This window comes from Ictidomys tridecemlineatus, chromosome 8 (assembly GCF_052094955.1).
Source record: "Ictidomys tridecemlineatus isolate mIctTri1 chromosome 8, mIctTri1.hap1, whole genome shotgun sequence".
Lineage (NCBI taxonomy): Eukaryota > Metazoa > Chordata > Mammalia > Rodentia > Sciuridae > Ictidomys > Ictidomys tridecemlineatus.
The window spans coordinates 120,714,738-120,733,290 of NC_135484.1; the positions used below are offsets into that span (position 1 = coordinate 120,714,738).

General features: G+C 42.8%; 1 protein-coding gene across 1 annotated transcript; it reads right to left on the reverse strand.

The window, feature by feature from the left end:
• Window positions 1–203: 203 nt before the first annotated feature.
• LOC101956127 (MHC class I polypeptide-related sequence B) lies at window positions 204–17,855 on the reverse strand. The gene is made up of 5 exons (XM_078018541.1): window positions 17,592–17,855; window positions 4,314–4,572; window positions 3,793–4,104; window positions 2,863–3,382; window positions 204–820 (listed from the first exon to the last, which is right to left on the reverse strand). The coding sequence occupies exons 1-4, from the start codon at window positions 17,853–17,855 to the stop codon at window positions 3,027–3,029; spliced, it is 1,191 nt and encodes a 396-aa protein (XP_077874667.1). The 3' UTR covers window positions 204–820; window positions 2,863–3,026.
• Window positions 17,856–18,553: the final 698 nt, after the last annotated feature.

The window sequence follows — 18,553 nt, forward strand, 5'->3', positions numbered from 1 at the left end:
CACAGGCCTCACATGTGCTAGGCAAGTCTCTACTACTGAGATCTATCACTAGCCTAATAGTGGCATTTTAATCCAGATATTTCAAGGAAATCAAACAAGATTTTATGACATTAGTACACCAATACAGAGGCATAGCAATAAGTGAAGCATTCTCAGTGCTCAGATAGTGAAATCATTACTGGACTTGGATACCCAGAGATAAATTCACAGGAATCAGAGGGGTTTTATTTTTATTGTGATAATGGCAAAGTCTTTGGAAAATAATATTTTGCAATATATCATGGTAATAATAAATTTATTAATCATAAAAACTATGATAACTCTTGTTTTCATGTCAGTCACAAATTAGAGTTGGTTTACTCTATTCCCTGTTCTGTGTTCTCTTTGCTTTGAGTAAACACCTCAGCTGGTCACAGTTCTTCACCTACTGGGTGACAAACTTGCCCCAGTCCTGTAAGTTATTACCACCTATTTGGCACTATAATGACTTAGTCCAAAGGCCCTTCCACCAGCTTACCAAGTTAACTGCTTCAGCATGGTACAGACTGCTTTTAGGGAAGGCAAATCCATTTATGGACCACCTGTCTATATTCCACTAAGAAGAAAAGACCTTACATACATTCCCCAGTCCTAAGTCAATCAATGTGTTTCCACATCATTGAGAAGGAGGGAAAGTGCTGCTCAGAGCAGGGCCATACAGGCTAAGCTCCCTGAGATGCCTTAGGAGCTCTCAGCAGAGGCTGACACCCCAGCTGTGTGGATCCAGCGTGGTCACTTGGTGGTCTTTGCAGCCCATCCAGGACTTGCAGACTCACTTGCTCTGGGGAAGAAGGAGAACCAGTCAGTGTTCAATTGGTGGCAGAACATTGCTCTTTATTCCCTTACACTTCTCTCTCTTCAGTTCCTCAAAAACCAAACTCGGCCATTCTCTGAGGGAAGTAAATATCCTGACTATTTTTTCTCTCTCATCCCATTTTCCTGCCTTATCAGGCTCCTCTGTGTGTCTATCGGCAACATCACCAGTCTTTGTTTCCACCATGGAAGAGAGTGAAAAGGCTTCAGGATTCAGAGTCTAGATTTGGAAGTGAGACCCAATGCCCCCTCCTCCACAGACAGTAGGAGCCTCCCAGAGAGGGCAGCTCTTGGTTCTTCCAGGCTGGACAGGGGCTCACTCACACAGAGCCCTTTTTCCCCTTAGTTCCCAAACCTCCTCCCATGGACAGGCAGGTGGTCACCCAACAGGGCTTCCCCACTTGCAGCTCAGCATCCCTCCCTCTCAGCTGTGAGCCAGCAGCTCTTAACTGGACAGTCCACCAGGAATCCCAGGGACACCAGAAGGCCCAGCCTGGAAAAGCATGCCTGCTACATGATCTGCTGCTCCCCTGCCTACAACAGCCCATGCAGAGAACACTCAGAATCACCTGCCCAGGCTCTCAATCTGCACTTTTGCTTCCTCCTACCTGCACGGTCTACTCACCCCTGAGAACCCAGCTCTTCCCCGTGGGTTCCTTTTTCCTAAGGCTGCTCTGAACTCCCTATGTCCATTCCTGGCATGAAATCCTGCAGGCCACAACCCTCCCAGCCCATAGGGGTCTTCTCCCCAAAGCAGATTAAAGGCCTTCCAGAGATCCTGCAGTATGGACTGCCAGCCCACACTCTGCATCCTTAAATGGCCATGGTCACAATCCAGGTCTCCCACAGGGGGCACTCCTGTAGAGGGATCTCCAAGGGTGACATTTAGTGCACATTATCACATGGGCACTGGAGAACTGCCTTTCACACCATACAGCTGAAACTGGGAACATCCTTACTGAGGTTCAACATTTAAAGGAGAAATTTGCAGAAATAAGCAACAGGCCTTTCCCACTCTTCCCAGGTACTGCCCTAGTGACAGTCCCCATTTCTGACCAGAGGAAAGTAGAACTAACATTCCCCTGCTGCACCTATCAGAGAGGCCACAGGTGGGAGCAGCAGATGGCACATAGCTGCTTACCCTACTAGAGGAGTCACCTGCATGGGCCTCTGCTCTGGGGCAGTCTGCCCTGTCTGTGGTGACCAACACTCCTAGGGGCTGCAATGGAAAATGGTAGATATACGAAAAAACTGTAACTATAACTGCCCCAGAATGGGCTGGTCTCTCTCCCCAGATGGTCAAGGACATCAGCTATTCTACTGTCCATGTCATCTGCAAGGCCACTCTAGGAGGAAGACCTGTGTGGTGGTAATAGAATAGAGACTGGGAGGCTCAGTGACCCTGAAGACACACTCAGGAGACAGCTTCTGAGGAAGGACTAGAGAAACTACTCACAGAGCAGAGGTGGGGTCAGGATGCAAAGCCATGGCCTATTCTATGTGGCCTCCAGGGACTGCACTGGTGGGGTGCTGGCCCTGTGAGTCTTTGATTATGTCAGCTGGAGAGACTAGGGGAGAGCAAGGCATACAGGAAGGGACCAGAGGCATTACCTCTGTGGAATTCCTCTTTAGTTTCTAAGCATCCAAAGATCACAACTCATTTTTGACTCTGTGACCCCTTCAGGCCATGATAATCTAGTCCACACCAGCCACCATTCTCAACCCAAACCCTAGTCAAGCCAGCAAAGTGTGAGAGAAAGAGACATAGACAGAGCAGGAGCCACAGCTACAGCCAGAAGAGGCCACAGCAGGATGTTCAAGGATGTTACTGCCTGGCTTTTGGCAGCACTGAAGATTCTAACTGGAGACATGGCTCCCACCCCCCACAAATACACAGCCTTCCAACCCCTGTTCCTGGTCACGTCCATGGCTCTCTGTGCAGCAGAAGGCATAAGGGCCCTACATCCCAGGCAGGCCTTCACATCTACAGCCAATGACCACTTTTCTCACCTGAAGCCTCTGCAACTGATGGCGTCTTGCTCTTCTTGTAGCAATAGACACAAACAGGAATCAACCGTCATAATCAGAAGAACAGCAACAGATAGGAAGATGGGCCATTCCTTGCAAAGTCCAACACCTAAAAACAGGATTGTTCCACTCTAGGTACCAGAACTTCAAGGCTTCTTTCTTCTCACCACCATGGTCACTGGCCAACGTGGTTGGGAACCCCTGCTGGGATCCCCAAGCTTACCACAGGACACAGGGACAGTGGTGTTCTTCCCAATGTGTACCACATGGCAGCTTAACCTCTGCTCCTGTCCTTGGGGAATCCTGGTGGACAGCCAGGTCTGGTAGGTCCCATTCCCATAGGGAAAAACATCCACAGAGTCCTGGGTGTCCTGACTCAGGAGTTCTCCATCTTGAAGCCAGGTCACAGAGATACTCTGGGGATAGAAGCCACAAGCCCAACATGTCACGTTGATGGTGTCCTCAGAGGTTTCACCACAGGTCACATTCACTGTTGGCAACACTGGAGAAGAAAGGGCAGAGCTACTCAGACATGGGACCAAACCTCATGTCCCTCTCAGGGAGGGAATAGGGCTGGTCTTCTCCAATCTCTGACTCTGGCCTAAGACCTCATTGACCCCAGACCTTCTACAAGTCTGTTCTCAGCCTGGGGCCTGAGTCATCTGACAGGAGGATGGGCTTCTGGCCTCACATTCTCACTCCACATGTTCATGTTGAGGAGAGGTTGTTACAGGGACTCTGGTATGTGAGGTCATCAGGGGTATTTTGGGGGACTCGGGGTTGTGGGGACAAGTGGGAGCTCTATGATAGCAGGCAGGCAGGCATGTGGGGGCTCACTAGTGTCTGGCACATACACCCTCCTGACTCTATCTAGTGGTGTGACAGGACAGGCAAATCACAACACAAACTCACACAAGGTCCCCTGGGCAGAGGCTCTGGGGGAGAGGGAGGAGCCCTTCCAGGAGACTTGATAAGTTCGAAGTTTTCCACAAAGTTCTCCCTGCACATGGGCCCAGATGTCCTTGCTTTGAATGCCATCTGCATCCCAGGAATTCTTCACTTCCATAACCAAGGTCTGAGCTGAGGATGGCTCCACTCTCAAGCTGCGCGTCTCTGGGTGATAGGAGAGGAAGGGCTCCCCATCATAGTAGATCATCCAGAAGCTCCTGGTGTGGTTGTCCTCTTCAATCTTGCAGCCCCAAATCTCCTGAAGGGAATGAGACCCTGCCCCCACGCAACAGTCACTTCTCCATCCCCTGGCCCCTCTGCCTCCCTGCCCTCCAAGTGAAAAATTCCAGCCCACAGAGGACCTCAACCTGGCTCTTCTCAGTGTCTCCTCACTGTCAATTGCAGTGAGAAGAGACAGGTCCCTGCTCTTTGCCCCAGCCTTCCTGGAGTAAGCTCATGTCACCCTTGCTCCAACCCACACTCACCTCCTCTCTGCTCCTGCTGGGCATTGATTTCTGCCAGGGTTGCTTTTGCTTTCTTGATATGCTCTTTCAACTCCTGGATCTCTGTGTTCCATCTCTCAGTTCCCAAGGGTTTTTCTGCCCATGGCCCTTGGGGTTTGGGGCTTTCTTTAGAGTCACTATCATAGTGAAGGAAGAGCTGATGGTCCCAATAACCATCAGCAGAAGATTGCACTGATCCACCTTGGGACCTCACTAAGGTTATAGTGAAGACTGTGGGTCCCTGTGGAAGAGGAAGCAAGAGATGACACTTCTTCCTGGAAACAAGTGCTCACCAATGCTCACCACAAAGGCTCTGCTGTCCTGAGCACCTGAGGAGGCAGCAAACACACACAGACAAAGGGACAGAAGAAAGGTTCCCAATACAATGCAGATAGTAAAGTAAAGAGGAAGGAGAGGGGAAGTGAGGGATGGAGAAGGGGGAAATGGAGAGGGGCAGGCATGTAAGCCAGGGCCCAAGACAGGGGAAGAGGTTGCCTAAGTGTATAGGAGAGAGTTCAAGAGGAGAGGCTGGCCTGCAGGGGCAGGAGGAACAGGAGGTCCAGATGTGCACAGCAGGGAAGGCCCAGGAAGGGTGGAGGGAGGGTGGACCCATGGTCACACATGTTCAGGGGATAGGGCAGGGGGGCAGGGGGATGAAATAGGGGTGCTGCCTCTCTGCAGACTTCTCATGGATAAGGTGGGACAGGCAGGTTGGGGCAGTGTAAGGGAGGGTTGTGGCCCCAAAAGTATTGAGCAGGGTTGTACCATAAAGGGATGTAAAGCAGAAGGTGGGCCCAACTAAAAGATCAACATCTGGAGGCCCTAGGTAGGGGAGGTAAATGGTCCTATTAGTATCTCCTGGGAAAAGGCAGCTGGCAGTGTTTTCAAAGATCTGATGTATCTTTTCAATAGATGATGCTGGAAAAATTGGATTTCCACTCACAAACAATGAAGTTGGACCCTTTACTTATTCACAGATAGAAATTAACTCTGGACTAGAAATTAACTCTCAATGAGAGAGTGCTTGCCTAGCTTGTCCAAGTGCCTGGGTTCAATATGTAGATTGTATGCACACACACACGCACACATAAACTCAAAATGTAAACTATAAAACTTAGAAGAAAACCCACTGGCAGCTACATATAGTGATATATGCCTGTAATTCCAGCTACTCAGGAAACTGAAGCAGATGAATGCAAGTTCAAGGTCAACTTGGGAAACTTAGTCAGAGACCCTATCTCACAATAAAATTTTTAAAATGCTTGTCATGTAGCTCAGTGTTAGATTTCTTATTAGCATGTGAGAGATTATAGGTTCAATTCATATTACTAATAATATATATATATATATGTATATATGTATATACATATGCATACATGTATGTATATATTATATAAACATATTTGTTAGAAAATGTATTGGCAATAATCTTCAGAAAAAAGAATTGACTAATTTTCAATGATATGACACCACAAGCACTTGTCAGACACTATAGAAAACAATTGATAAATTTGACCCATCAAAATAATTAACATAAAAACATCTGAACACCAAAGCATACCCACAGAAATGGTGACCTTCAGAATGGGGTAAAAATATTTGCAATACTTGAGCTGGGGTAGAAATCCTCAGCTGTAGAGCACTTGCCTACTATATGCAAGAGCCTGGGATTGATCCCAGTTCCAAAAACAAGCAAACAGAGAAGGATCTTGACAACTCAAAAATAATATAAATGTTGAATCTATTCAGAATTGGGCAAAATATCTCTACAGCCAGTTCCCTGGTAGATTTACAAATACCTAAGAAGCACATGAACAGATACTCAACATCAGCAGTCATTAGGGAAATGAAAATAAAAGCACAATAAGACTCCATGTTGTACACATGAGGATGGCTACCACTTAGAAAAAAAGAATGTGGAATGAACAATTTCACAAATACATAGAAAACTGCAGCACAGGTGAATTGCTTACCTATGCATACAATGGTGCAGCTGCTATGAAAATAGTAAGAGGGTCCCTCCAAATGCTCAAAAGATACTTTCTGTACAATCCAGTTACTGTATTTCTGGGCATAAACACAACAGTAGTGAAGGCAGGTGAATGCAGAGATGTGCACACCCACATTAATAATAGCATTGTTCCAAAAAGCCAAAAGATACAAGTAACCCAAGTACCCATAAACTGAGGAACACCTCATCAAAATGTGGCTTATATGCCAAAGGAATATTACTCTGAATTAAAAAGGAAGGGCATTCTGTTAGTTGTTATACTATGGATGATCTTGAGGTTACTATACAAAGTGTATAAAGGAAGAGGGACAAGTTGCACAACCTGGGGGAGGCCCTTCACAGTGGAAGGGCTGGAGTGGAGCAGGTCACACCCCAAAAGAGCATCAGGTTAGGAAAACATAGGGGCCGGGGGTGTTACTCAGAGGTGGAGTGCATGGTTGAGGCCAGGTTCAATACCAAGCACAAAGAAATGAACAACAAATAAAAAACATCACAGGACGAAAGTGGTGATGGGAGAACATAGTTGGGGAACACCAGGACAAACCAAGTACCAAAACACAGATTTGGACACATGGTTGAGGGAGCCAAAGCCCTCTAAGGTAAAGGAACCCCCAAAAGGAGGGAGAAGGGCAAAGAGCAGGAGGACCAAGAGCCTTTTTCTAATATGGATGGGAAGGGGAGGAGGGAAGGGCAAGAGAGATTAGTAGCCTGGTCAAGGAATGACTAGGGGTGGGGGTTGAACACAGCATAGAGGTGACCCTAGGAGAACCGGGGTTAGAGGGAAGACAGGGGTGTTGCTCTGGATGAAGGCAGATGAGAGTGGCTATAGATTGCAAAGGTCCTACCAGAGGGGGCTTGTGACAGGTGGAAGTTGGTGAGGGCTCCAGGCAGGGAGGCAGGGGTAGTGAGGAAAAGGTCCCACAGCAGAGAGGTGTAGAGAGACCAAGGAGAGACAAAGTCCAGCACCTGTAGGGTAGAGAGTAGAGGTATAAAAAGGGCAAGGGTTGGATAAAGAAGTGAGCAAGAGGCCATCAGGAGGGAGATGCCCACACTGGGAGAAAGAGGGCATGATGCTGAGAACAGCAGGGAGGTCAAGGTGTCCTGCACTGTGCTCAGAGCCAATGACTGTCAGCACCAAGACCCCTGCTGGGGAGGGCTCGGAGCAGTGGGATGAAGAGAAGACCCAAGGACAGAAGGCTCCACCAGAAACAGGGTCATCAGGCTGGGAGTGGAGCTCAGTGGCAGAGCAATTGCCTGGCATACTTGAGGTCATGGGTTTAATCCCAGCACCACAGAAAAAGAAAAAGGAAAAGGAAAAAACAAAACCAGTTGGGTTTATCAAAATTCTAATTTCATTCAACAAAGAAATGGGAAAAAATTTCTAGAATTCATGTGGAACCACAAAAGACCCTGCTGTGGTTTAGATATGAGGTATCCCCCAAAAACTCATGTGCGAGATAATACAAGAAAGTTTAGATGTGAAATGACTTGGTTATGAGAGTCTTAACCTAACTAGTATTAATGCCAGGTAGGAGCTACAGAGTGGTAACTGAAGGAAGGTAGGTTGTGGCTAGGTAAGATGGGTCATTGGCAGTATGCATTTGGGGTACATATTTTATGTAGTTGGGTGGAGCTCACTCTCTCAGCTTCCTGGTGAAATGTCCTGAGCTGCTTTCCTCCAACTCACTCCTCTGCCATGATGTCCTGCCTTACTTAGGGCCCCGAGGAATGGAGTCAGCCATCTATGCATAGTGACCTCTGAAACTGCAAGTCCCCAAGTAAACTCTTCCTCCTCTAAAATTGTTCTGGTCAGGTCTTTTGTTCACAGCAATCAAAAAGATGACAAAAATAGGCCCCCCAAAAATATCAAAACTGTATTGATCAAAAAGGACAATGCTGGGAATATCATAAAACCAGATTTCAAAATAGATTTTAAAACTACAATAAATAAAACATCATGGTATTGGCAAGAAAACAAACATGACGACCAATGGAAAGGAACTCAGAAATAAACCCACACATGTAGAGTGAATGCATTCTTGACAAAAGTGCCAAGTGTACAGAATATGAAATTGGTATCTCAAGAAAAGCTGTTGAAAAAAACAATCTATTCACAAACATAAGAATGGAAATGGACCTTCATATAAGCCCTTATATGAGAATCAAACTCAAAGTGCATAAAAGATTAAAATGTAAGTCCTGAAGCAGGGTATGGTAGAGAAGGCCTGAGTTCTAGTTACGTGGTAGGTTGAGGCAGGATGAGCACAAGAGTTTAAGACCATCCTGAGAAAAAGAGGAAAAACGCTTACCAAAACACACACACACACACACACACACACACACACACACACACACACCAACTGAAACTACAAAGCCACCAGAAGAAAACATAGGAGCAAAGTCCCTGACATTGGTCTGGATAGAACTTTCTTGGATATGATCCTCAAAGCACAGGCAACAAAAGGAAAAATATATCAATATAAAAGCATTAAACCAAAGTGTTTCTTCCCCCAAAAGAAAATAATTAAGAAGTGAAAAGAAACTCACACACTGGAAGAAAGTATTTGCAAATCATACATCAGATAAGGGCTACTCCCCAAAATATATAAGGAACACAAAGTTCCCCATAACAAAACAACAAGCAACCCTATTTAAAAATTGCCAAAGAAGTGAGATTCAAGATGGTGCATTAGAGGATGTCTGCATTTCCAGTTTCTCTGGGACTTTGGATGCAAACAGTAGGTGTACTGCTTTTCAGAGAGTTAGGTAAAAGAGGAAATTCACTGAAATTCAATATTAGACAGCCAGAGGCTATTCAAGACTCAGAAATCCTTGTGCATTGAACAAAAAGTAAAAATACATTGGAACCAAGTTGGTTGTGGCAGTGGCACTGGCTCACCACAGAGAGGAGGAAAGATACAGAGAAAAACACACTTGGAACAGAAAAACCTGTAGATCAGAAAAACAGCATGTATTTAATTGATCCACTGGCCGCACAGTGAACAGGAGTTTGAAAAGAGTTCCCTGGCAAGCAGACAGCTGAGACAGGAACCATTTTGAGGAGGCCATGCTGTGGCTTCCTGCTTCCAGAGCCCCGGAGATCCTAACAAATATCTCCATACTGTCCAGATGAGTACCCACAGTATGGCCTGGGTTGAACCTAGAACAATGAGTGAAACAGGCACACACAACACTGTGTGTGTCGGGTGAAGGGGGGGGGGAACTTCAAGTCAGAAACACTGCAAGAATTGCAAGTCACTGTCCCATTCAGTCTGGTGGCTCACGTGACTTCCCTGAAGAGGGTTGGGAATCTGAAGGAGGGCATGAGCACACTCAAGGACTAACCCTGGGAAGGCCATATTTGTGGGCAGCTGAGTGTGTGACACCTGTACAGGGTTGACTCTCCTGCCCCACAAGTAGAGGTCTTGGGAAGCTCAAGAGATCCAGACTCCCAGCAGAGATCTGCATCCATCTGGCCATAGAGTGTGTTGATCTAATCTCTCCAGAGCAAATACCATCCAACCAAGTTCCAAAGGCTTCAAGCCACAGCCACCAGATCTCCCCAGTTGGAACTCTGTAGCAGGCTAGACTCTAGGAGTGCATCTATCTGGTCTGTGAGAGAAAACTCCAGTCAACAGTCCTTCCCATGCCATCACCCTTTACACTGGTAAGAAGCTGAGAGCTATTTCAACCAGCTTCAGTTTTAGACATTCCTGTTGGCAACTTTTGAGAGCAATAGAAAAAGAGGAAGGGGTTAACAACTCCCAGAGCTTGGTCTCCATCTCTCATATAGCCCAAAAGAGGAAAATTCTTTTACTTATCATAAAATGTTGTATCCTTTTTTGGTGTTTTTATTGTGCTGAATATTTCATAAATATATATATACCTATATATATTGTTTAAATTTTTTTCTAATTTTTAGCATTTTTTAACATTACTTATTTTCCCTTGTCTTTGAGAACTAAAATGTTATTTTTTTATGTTTTAGTTTTGCTTTATTTTAATTTGTTTATTTCCCTTGTTCTCTTTTTCTCCTTTCTTTTCCCACTAACAGCCAAATTCTCTTTCTCTCTCCCTTTTCTTTTCTATTTTCTGGCATCCCTCTTTACAACCATCACTTGCTACATCTCTTCTGTATTCACTCTGTTTACATTTTGAACATTCTAAATATTCCTTTACTATCCGATTTTCTTCTCTCTCTCTCTGTCTCTCTCTCTCTCTTTGGAATTGGAGCTTGAACTCAGGGGCACTGAACCACTAAGATACATCCTTAGTGCTTTTTGGGGGGATTTTATTTAGAGTCCAGGTCTCTCAGGGTTGCTTAGAGCCTCTCCATTGCTAAGCCTCAATTTGAACTCATCATCCTCCTGCCTCAGCCTCCCGAGCCACTGGGATTATAAGCCTGCACCACCACACCCATATTCTTCTCTCTTCTGAACAGCATTTTCACCATCTCTTAGAATGCCTAATTAATATAACTCCTGCTCACATTATTCATGTTGTTGCAAGGATTAGTTCTGTGGCTGCTATAGTTGATACCCATTGTTTATTTACTACTGGATCTAGGTCATGGCTATTTATGTTTTTGCTATTGGCAACTGCTGACCCCACTATTCCTAATTTTGTAGTATTAGTGTTGTAAATGTGCACTTTTAGTATTAGTTTTAATGCTGTACATTATTTGTTTCAGTGGTTGAGACTTTTATTTTCTCTTTTTCTGTGAAGTGCTGGGAATCTACATGGACACCACAGGTCACAGGGTAGACACTCTGCTGCTGAAATAAACCAGCAATGAGACTACATAACTTGCACATGCAAAAATTAACCACACAAACTTCAGCAAAATTAACCACACAAAGAATAAAAGAGAAAAAAAAATACACCTAAACGCCAATGCTATGTGGGAATGGCTAGGGGGGCCCTTGGGTCTCACTCCTGAACATCCACTTCTACTGCAAAAAAGAGAGAGAATGTACACAAAGGCTGTGGGTACCACTCTGCAGAGGGTTCTCAGTCGAGAGTGCTCTAGAACACTGTGGTAAGAGAAGGCTATGGCCTAAAAAGGCCCACAGATAACAGCAAAAGAGAAATCTATCCTAATAGATGCATAAAACCCAACACAGGAAATCTAGAGTCATGAAAACCAAGCTAACAATACCTGCTAAAGTTCATAATTCACCAGAAAATAACTAAGGATATTCAAGTGGGTGAAATATCAGATAAAGAATTCAAAAGAATGATTATAAAAATGATGAATGAATTTCAAGTCAACACAGGAAAACCACTGAATGAATTAAGAAAGTCAGTGAAGAGTATGAAAGAGAAGTTCAATAAGGAGATAGAGATATTGAAAAGGAACCAAACAGAAATCTTGGTTCACAATAAGTCAATTAAAATCTACAGTTGAAAGTCTCTTTAATAGAGTAGGTCATGCTAAAAACAGAATCTCAAAGTTCGAAGAGAAAATGGCAGGCCCTAAACATTCAGACAATATTACAGAGACTAAGTAAGGTGGCCAGAATATATAAGAACTTTGGGACAACATTGAGAGACCAAATTTAAGAATCCTTGGAATTGAAGAGAGTTATGGGAGACAGGCTAATGGCATAGATAACCTCTTCAGGGAAAAAATAGAAAAATTTCCAAACCTTGAGAATGAGGGGCCATTCAATACAAGAAGTATTGAAACCCCAAACAGACAACATCAAAAAAGAACCTCTACAGAACATATAATTAAAATGCTTAACATACAGAGCAAGGAAAAAATGGTAAAACCTATGGAAAGAATGTCAGGTCACATTTAAAGGCAATTCAATCAGAATTACATCTGGTTTCTCAGCACAAACTCTAAAATCCAGGAGGGCTTTGAATGATGTGTTCCAAGCCCAGAAAGAAAATAACTGTCAGCCAAAATGGCTATATACAGCAAAGCTCTCCTTCAGAATCTAAGTGGAAAGGAAAACTTTTCAAAATGAGCAAAAAAAAAAATAGAATTTATGAGTCCTCTGCTGGTTATTTTTGACCTAATAATTCACACAGAAGAAATAAAAAACAACCCCAGAGTTCAAAAATGGACAAGTGTCATTTGAAGTGTCCCTACACAAATGAGAAACAGGGCAAATTAAACATTAGAAATAAATCAAAATGGGGGCTGGGACTGTGGCTCAGCGGTATCGCACTTGCATGGCATGTGTGAGACACTAAGTTCGATTCTCAGCACCATGTATAAATAAATCAAATAAAGATCTATCAACAACTAAAATTTTTGTTTTTAAAAAGAAAGAAATCAAAATGGCAGGAATTTATAGACACTTCTCTGTAATAACATCAAATGTAAATGATCTCACCTCTCCAATTAATTACACAGGCTGGCAGGATGAACTAAAAAACAAGACTCAACTGTATGTTGTTGTAAGAGGCTCATCCTCTAGATAAAGAGAACCACAGGTTGAAAGTGAAAGGATGGAAATGGATAGACCATGCAAATGAAGTCCCCCCCAAATCATGAGTTTACACTCTCACACCCAACAAAGCAGACTTCAAGACAAAATTAATCACAAGAGACAAAGGTCACTTCCTAATGGTAAAGAGAACAACAAAGATAATGGTAAAGAGAGCAACCCAACAAGAAGATTTAACTATAATAAACAGTTAAAACCAGGGCTGGGGGTTGTGGCTCAGTGGTGGAGCAATTGCCTAGCACGTGTGAGGTACTAGGTTTGATTCTCAGCACCACATATAAATAAATGAATAAAATAAAGGTCCATCAACATTTAAAAAATGTTTTTAAAAAAGTTTAAACCCAAAATGTGGTGCACCTAATTATATAAAACAGTCACTACTCACATGAAAGAATCAGATAGATCCTGGTATAATAATACTGGTTGATTTTAACACACTTCTCTCATCAGTAGATGAGTCATCCAGACATAAATTTAGTAAAGAGTTTTATAATGAAAAACAAATGTTATAAATCAAATAGACTTAACAGATTCTAGAGACTAATTCATCCAACTGCAGCCAAGTACATTCTTCTCAGATGACCATGGACTTTTTTCATAAACAGATCATATATTAGGCCACAAAGCAACCCATACCAAATTTTAAAAATTGATACAATTCCTTGCATCTTATTTGATCATAATGAAATGAAATTAGAAATCAACCCCCCAAAATACCTTCAGAACCTATAAAAACATGTGGAGACTGAACAATACACTTTTGAATAATTAATGAGTAATAGAAGAAATCAAGAGAAAAACAAAAACAGTGATACAACATACCAGAAACTTGGCAACACTATGAACTAACACACAAGTTTATAACTATGACTGCCTATACTAGAAAATCAGAAAGATCCCCGTTAAACAAAGGAGGCATCTCAAAATTCTTGAAAAACAAGAACAAACCAATTCCAAAACCAGTAGAAGGGAGTGAATAATTAAGCTCAGAAGGGAAATTGATGAAAAAGAGAATACAGAAACAATAAAAAGGATCAATGACATGAAAAGTTGATTTGTTGAAAAGATAAAGAAGATTAATAAGCCCTTAGCTGAATTACAAAGAAAAAGAGAGAAGATCCAAATTAATCAAATTAGAAATGAAAAAGGAGAAATCACTACAGATATTACAGAAATCCAGAGGTTTATAAGGACAATTTTGAAAACTTATACTCCAATACATTGGAAAACATAGAATCAATGGATACATTTCTAGACACATATGACCTGCCAAAATCCAATCAAGAAGACATAGAAAATTTACATAGACAAATAACTAGAAAGGAGATAGAAGCATTAATAAAAAGCCTTCTGTTATTGTTTAGATATGAGATGTCCTTCAAAGCTACGGAGGGTGCATCTTTATACTAAGGAATACTTCAAACCAAGGGGTAAAAAAACCTCTACAATGAAGAAAGAAATTGAAGACACAGAAGATGGATGAGACCTCCCATGCTCATGGATAGGAAGAATGAATATTGCTAAAATGAACATAAAACCAAAGGCAAGACACAGACTCAATGCAATCCCCATAAAAATACCAAAGACATTTTTTTTTTCACAGAATTAGAGAAAAGTTTTATTGTGCAGTTAGAAGATTGAAAGATCCAGAACACCCAAAGGAATTCTGAGCCCAAAAAGCAATGCTGGAGGCATTACAACACCTGACTTCAAATTGTACACAGAGCAATAGTGACCAAAAAATGCACGGTACTTAGCATAAAAACAGATACTTATACCAATGGTACACAACAGGAGATACAGAAACAAATCCACACAGATACAGTCATCTGATCCTTGAAAAAGGCGCTAAAACACACACTGGAGAAAAGACAACCCTGTAAACAAATGATGCTGAAAAACAGGCTATGCCTATGTGGAAGATTGTGAGGTGGCGTTTTTCTCTTACAGTGCACAAGTCAACTCAAAATGGATCAAAGACCAAAAATGGGAATTAGACCAGAAACTATGCAACTCCTAGAAGAAAAAGGAGGTTCAACACTTCACCCAGATTCAGGTGATGACTTTCTCAACAGGACACTTAAAGCTCAGAAAATGATGCCCAGAGTTAATAAATGGGATGGCATAAGATGAAAAAGCTTCTGTACAATAAATAAAACAATTAAGAATGTGAAGAGAACAAAATAAACTGAAATTGGCTGCTATATTTTATATAATTGTTTCTGCAAAAGCCCATTTTTTTGATTCCAATGTTTGACATGGTTAATTCTTATTAATTTATTGGACTTTATTGTTAATTATGCAAATAGATAATTTTTAATTTTCCACAAGTAAAATTTTACTATTAGTGGTTTAAAATGGATGATGAGAAAACCAATTTGATATAACATATGAACATTTTCCATTGTATTATAACACTATACACTTTCTTGACAGTTAAATTTTTAAAAATGTTTTTATAGCATGTATTATATATGTTTATAGTATATGTAGTAAATAAAAATATGGCCAAATGTAAAAAAATCAAAACTACACTGAGTTTCATTTGACTCCAGTTTGAATGGTAGCCATCATGAATACAAAAAAAAAAAAGAAAAAGAAATACTGATGACAAAGATGTGAAGAAAGAACAACAATGTTAGTTCATTTGTAAATTAGTAAAACCACTATGGAAATCAGTATGGAAGTTCCTCAGTAAACTAGGAATGGAACTACCACCCAGCTGTACTACTCCTCTATATTTGTACTACAGAATCAAAGTCGTCATACCGTCATGCAAATTCATGTTTATAGCAGCACAAATCACAGTAGTCTCAATAGGGTACCAGCCTAGATTTCCATCACTGGATGAACGGAAAAAAAAATATGGTATATATAAATGATGAAGATTTACTTAGCCAAAGGAAGAATAAAATTTTTGCATTGTTCAGGAAAATGGATAGAACTTTGACAATATTATGTTCAGGGAATTAAGTCCAACTCGGAAAGTCAACGGTCATATGTTTTCTCTCTTATGTGGAAGCTAGAGAAGACAAACCAAAAGAAAGCTGGGAGGGTCTCATGAAAATCAAAGGAAGCTCACTAGAGTAGAGGAAAAGAATCAGGGGAGGGAGGAGGAGATGGAAAGGGAAAATACTGGGGAATGATATTAGACAATTACATTGTTATATTTGGTACATGTATGAATATGCAAACAAACTCTACCATTAAGTACATCTATCATATCAATTAAAAATATAGAAAACAAAAAATGGACAAAGAGCCAGGCACTATGGTGCATGTCAGTAATCCCAGCTACTTGGGAGAATAAGGTAGGAGAATTTCTTGAGCCAAGGTGTTTAATGCCAGCCTGGGAAACAGCAGCAGACCCACCTACAAAACAAGACAAAAACAAAAGAACAATACATTGGGGCAAATACATAGGAAAAATACTAATCACTCTTAATAACAATAGCAACAACAAAAAAGTAATTAGGGCTGAGGGTGAAGCTCAGGAATAAAGGGATTGCCCAGCAGACACAAGACCCTGAGATCAATCTCCAATATATTTATCTTTAAAAGTCCCGAAAAAACAAGAAATTGTGTTATTTGTGACAATAAAGATGAACCTAGAGGACATTAAAAGAGAATAAAACAGACACAAAATGATATCACTTATATGTGGAGACTGGGGCAGACAGGAGGGGTGCTGGTTAGCACAGGTAGAGAGCAGACAGAGGAGGGGAGACACTGATCAAGGAATACAAAGTTTCAATTAGAAAGGAGAAATAACTTCTATGCAGTTCTATAGCACATCAAGATGATTACAGTAAATAATAATGTAGAGTATGTTACAAAATAGATCAAAGAGAGGATTTTAAATAATCTGACCACAAGGAAATGATAAATATTTGAGGTGATAGATATGCTAATTACTCTGATTTGATCATTATAAAATGTGTATATGTATCAAAATTTCACATTGCATCCCATAAAAAGAAAAGAAAACTTGAAAAAAAAACCCACTCCAACTAAAAACTTTTTTTTTTTTTTAACAGCAAAATACAGGCCTGGGAAGGGTGGGTGGGCAGGGGGTGGTTACAGCAACATTAGGTATAGCTACTCTAGGCAATGACTAACAGGGAAGGAGAAAGGATCTAGAGGAGAGGGTGAGAAGATGAGGGGCAGACACCTTAGAAGTAAATCAGAGAACTGCAGGCAGGAGGGGAGAGCAGGGAGGTGGAGGGCACCAGGACAGACAGGGTGGGGTGAGTGAGTCATGCAGCTGAGGAGGTTGGAGAAATCCAGTGAGATCATAGGAGTTATAGGATAAGGGGAGGTGTAAGGGGGGAGAAGACCCCTTCCCTTAGGCAGCAGGAGGCCAGAGGACGTTGAGGGTGGAGATGAGAGAAGTCACTGGAACAATCTCTTGGCCCAGAAGTTGTCAGCTTCTAATCTCCCTCACTTGAGTGTTTGGAGTAGTCAGTACCCACAGCGACAGGAAACACAGTGGGAGGCTGGGATGGCCCTACAAGCTCCTGGCAGGAAGAAAGGAAGACCCCTAACTCCAGGTACTGAAGACTCAAGTGAGAACACGCGGCTGACTCCAGAAACTGCCCCCCACCCCCCGCCCTGCAGTGGGAAGTGGTTCTATGAAAGGCAGACCTCCAAGGGTCCTTGAATATCTCTCAAAGAGTAAAGCAGGAGGCAGACCTGGGGACTCCAAGGCATCCTAAGAACCGAGATGTTCGAAAAGGAAGCACAAGGCTCAGAGCAGAGGGAGGGAAGCGAGTTAAGGCACAGATCCACTTGCGGAAGGTGATGAGGAATGCGCCCTGAAAAGCGGAGTTGAGGTTTTGTTGGAAACAGGCCTCCTCCAGCTCCGAACGCCTCCTTAACCCCCCAGAGTCCGCCAAGTGGGCTCCACACTCCTTGGAAGCCGCTGGACGCCCTGGATCTCTCAAGCATTTCCCGCTCTGAAGACCCACAGTGAGCGCACTCACCAGCGGCGGTACCCAAAGATGCACAGATGGCGGCCGCTGCCAGGAGCAGCATGACAGGCTTCAGCTTCATAGTGCGCGACTTTGCCGCCCTCCCAGCTGATCTGCAGGACTAGCCTCAAATTCCCGGGAAGAGAGGCACTGGTGAATTACCAGGCAAGAGGTGTGGCTCAATAAGCACTCACCCAATGAGGACATACCTCTGACTCTAACCAATCAGGAGCAGAGAGGGAGGAGCTACGCTTAAAGTGGAAATTCCCTGCAAGCACAAGGCCAAGCTAAACCTTTCCAAAGACTCTGGGAACTATCCACCAAGTCCCTACAGCCTCAAGGTCCAGAAAAGCGCCTGTGATTTAGGATTTCCCAGGTAACTTAGACGTGAAGATAAGGGCAGCTAGGTGAATGCTTGAGGGTCAGATTCTGAGCAACTGCCATGGCCCAACCTTAGAAACACTGCCACATCACTGGGAACCTAGTGGAATCCCGCCCACAGAGAAACATGGGTCTCCCCAAGCTCCTGTAGTACATTACCCCATATGGTCGGCTCTAGCTTGTTCTTTCCATGGCCACTTCTGGAAGAGCCAAGCCTTGTTACTCTCCCAGTATACTGCCCTCAATCAAGTACATTCACCAATAACCAGATTACAAGAACTCTTTGTAAGAATTCAGCCTCCTCTACTCCCAGAAGCCCCTTCAGCACTACATCACTCAGGCTCCAAACTCCCTAAGAGGCTACAGCCAGTCCAATCTGCTCCTTCTCCTGCCATTGAC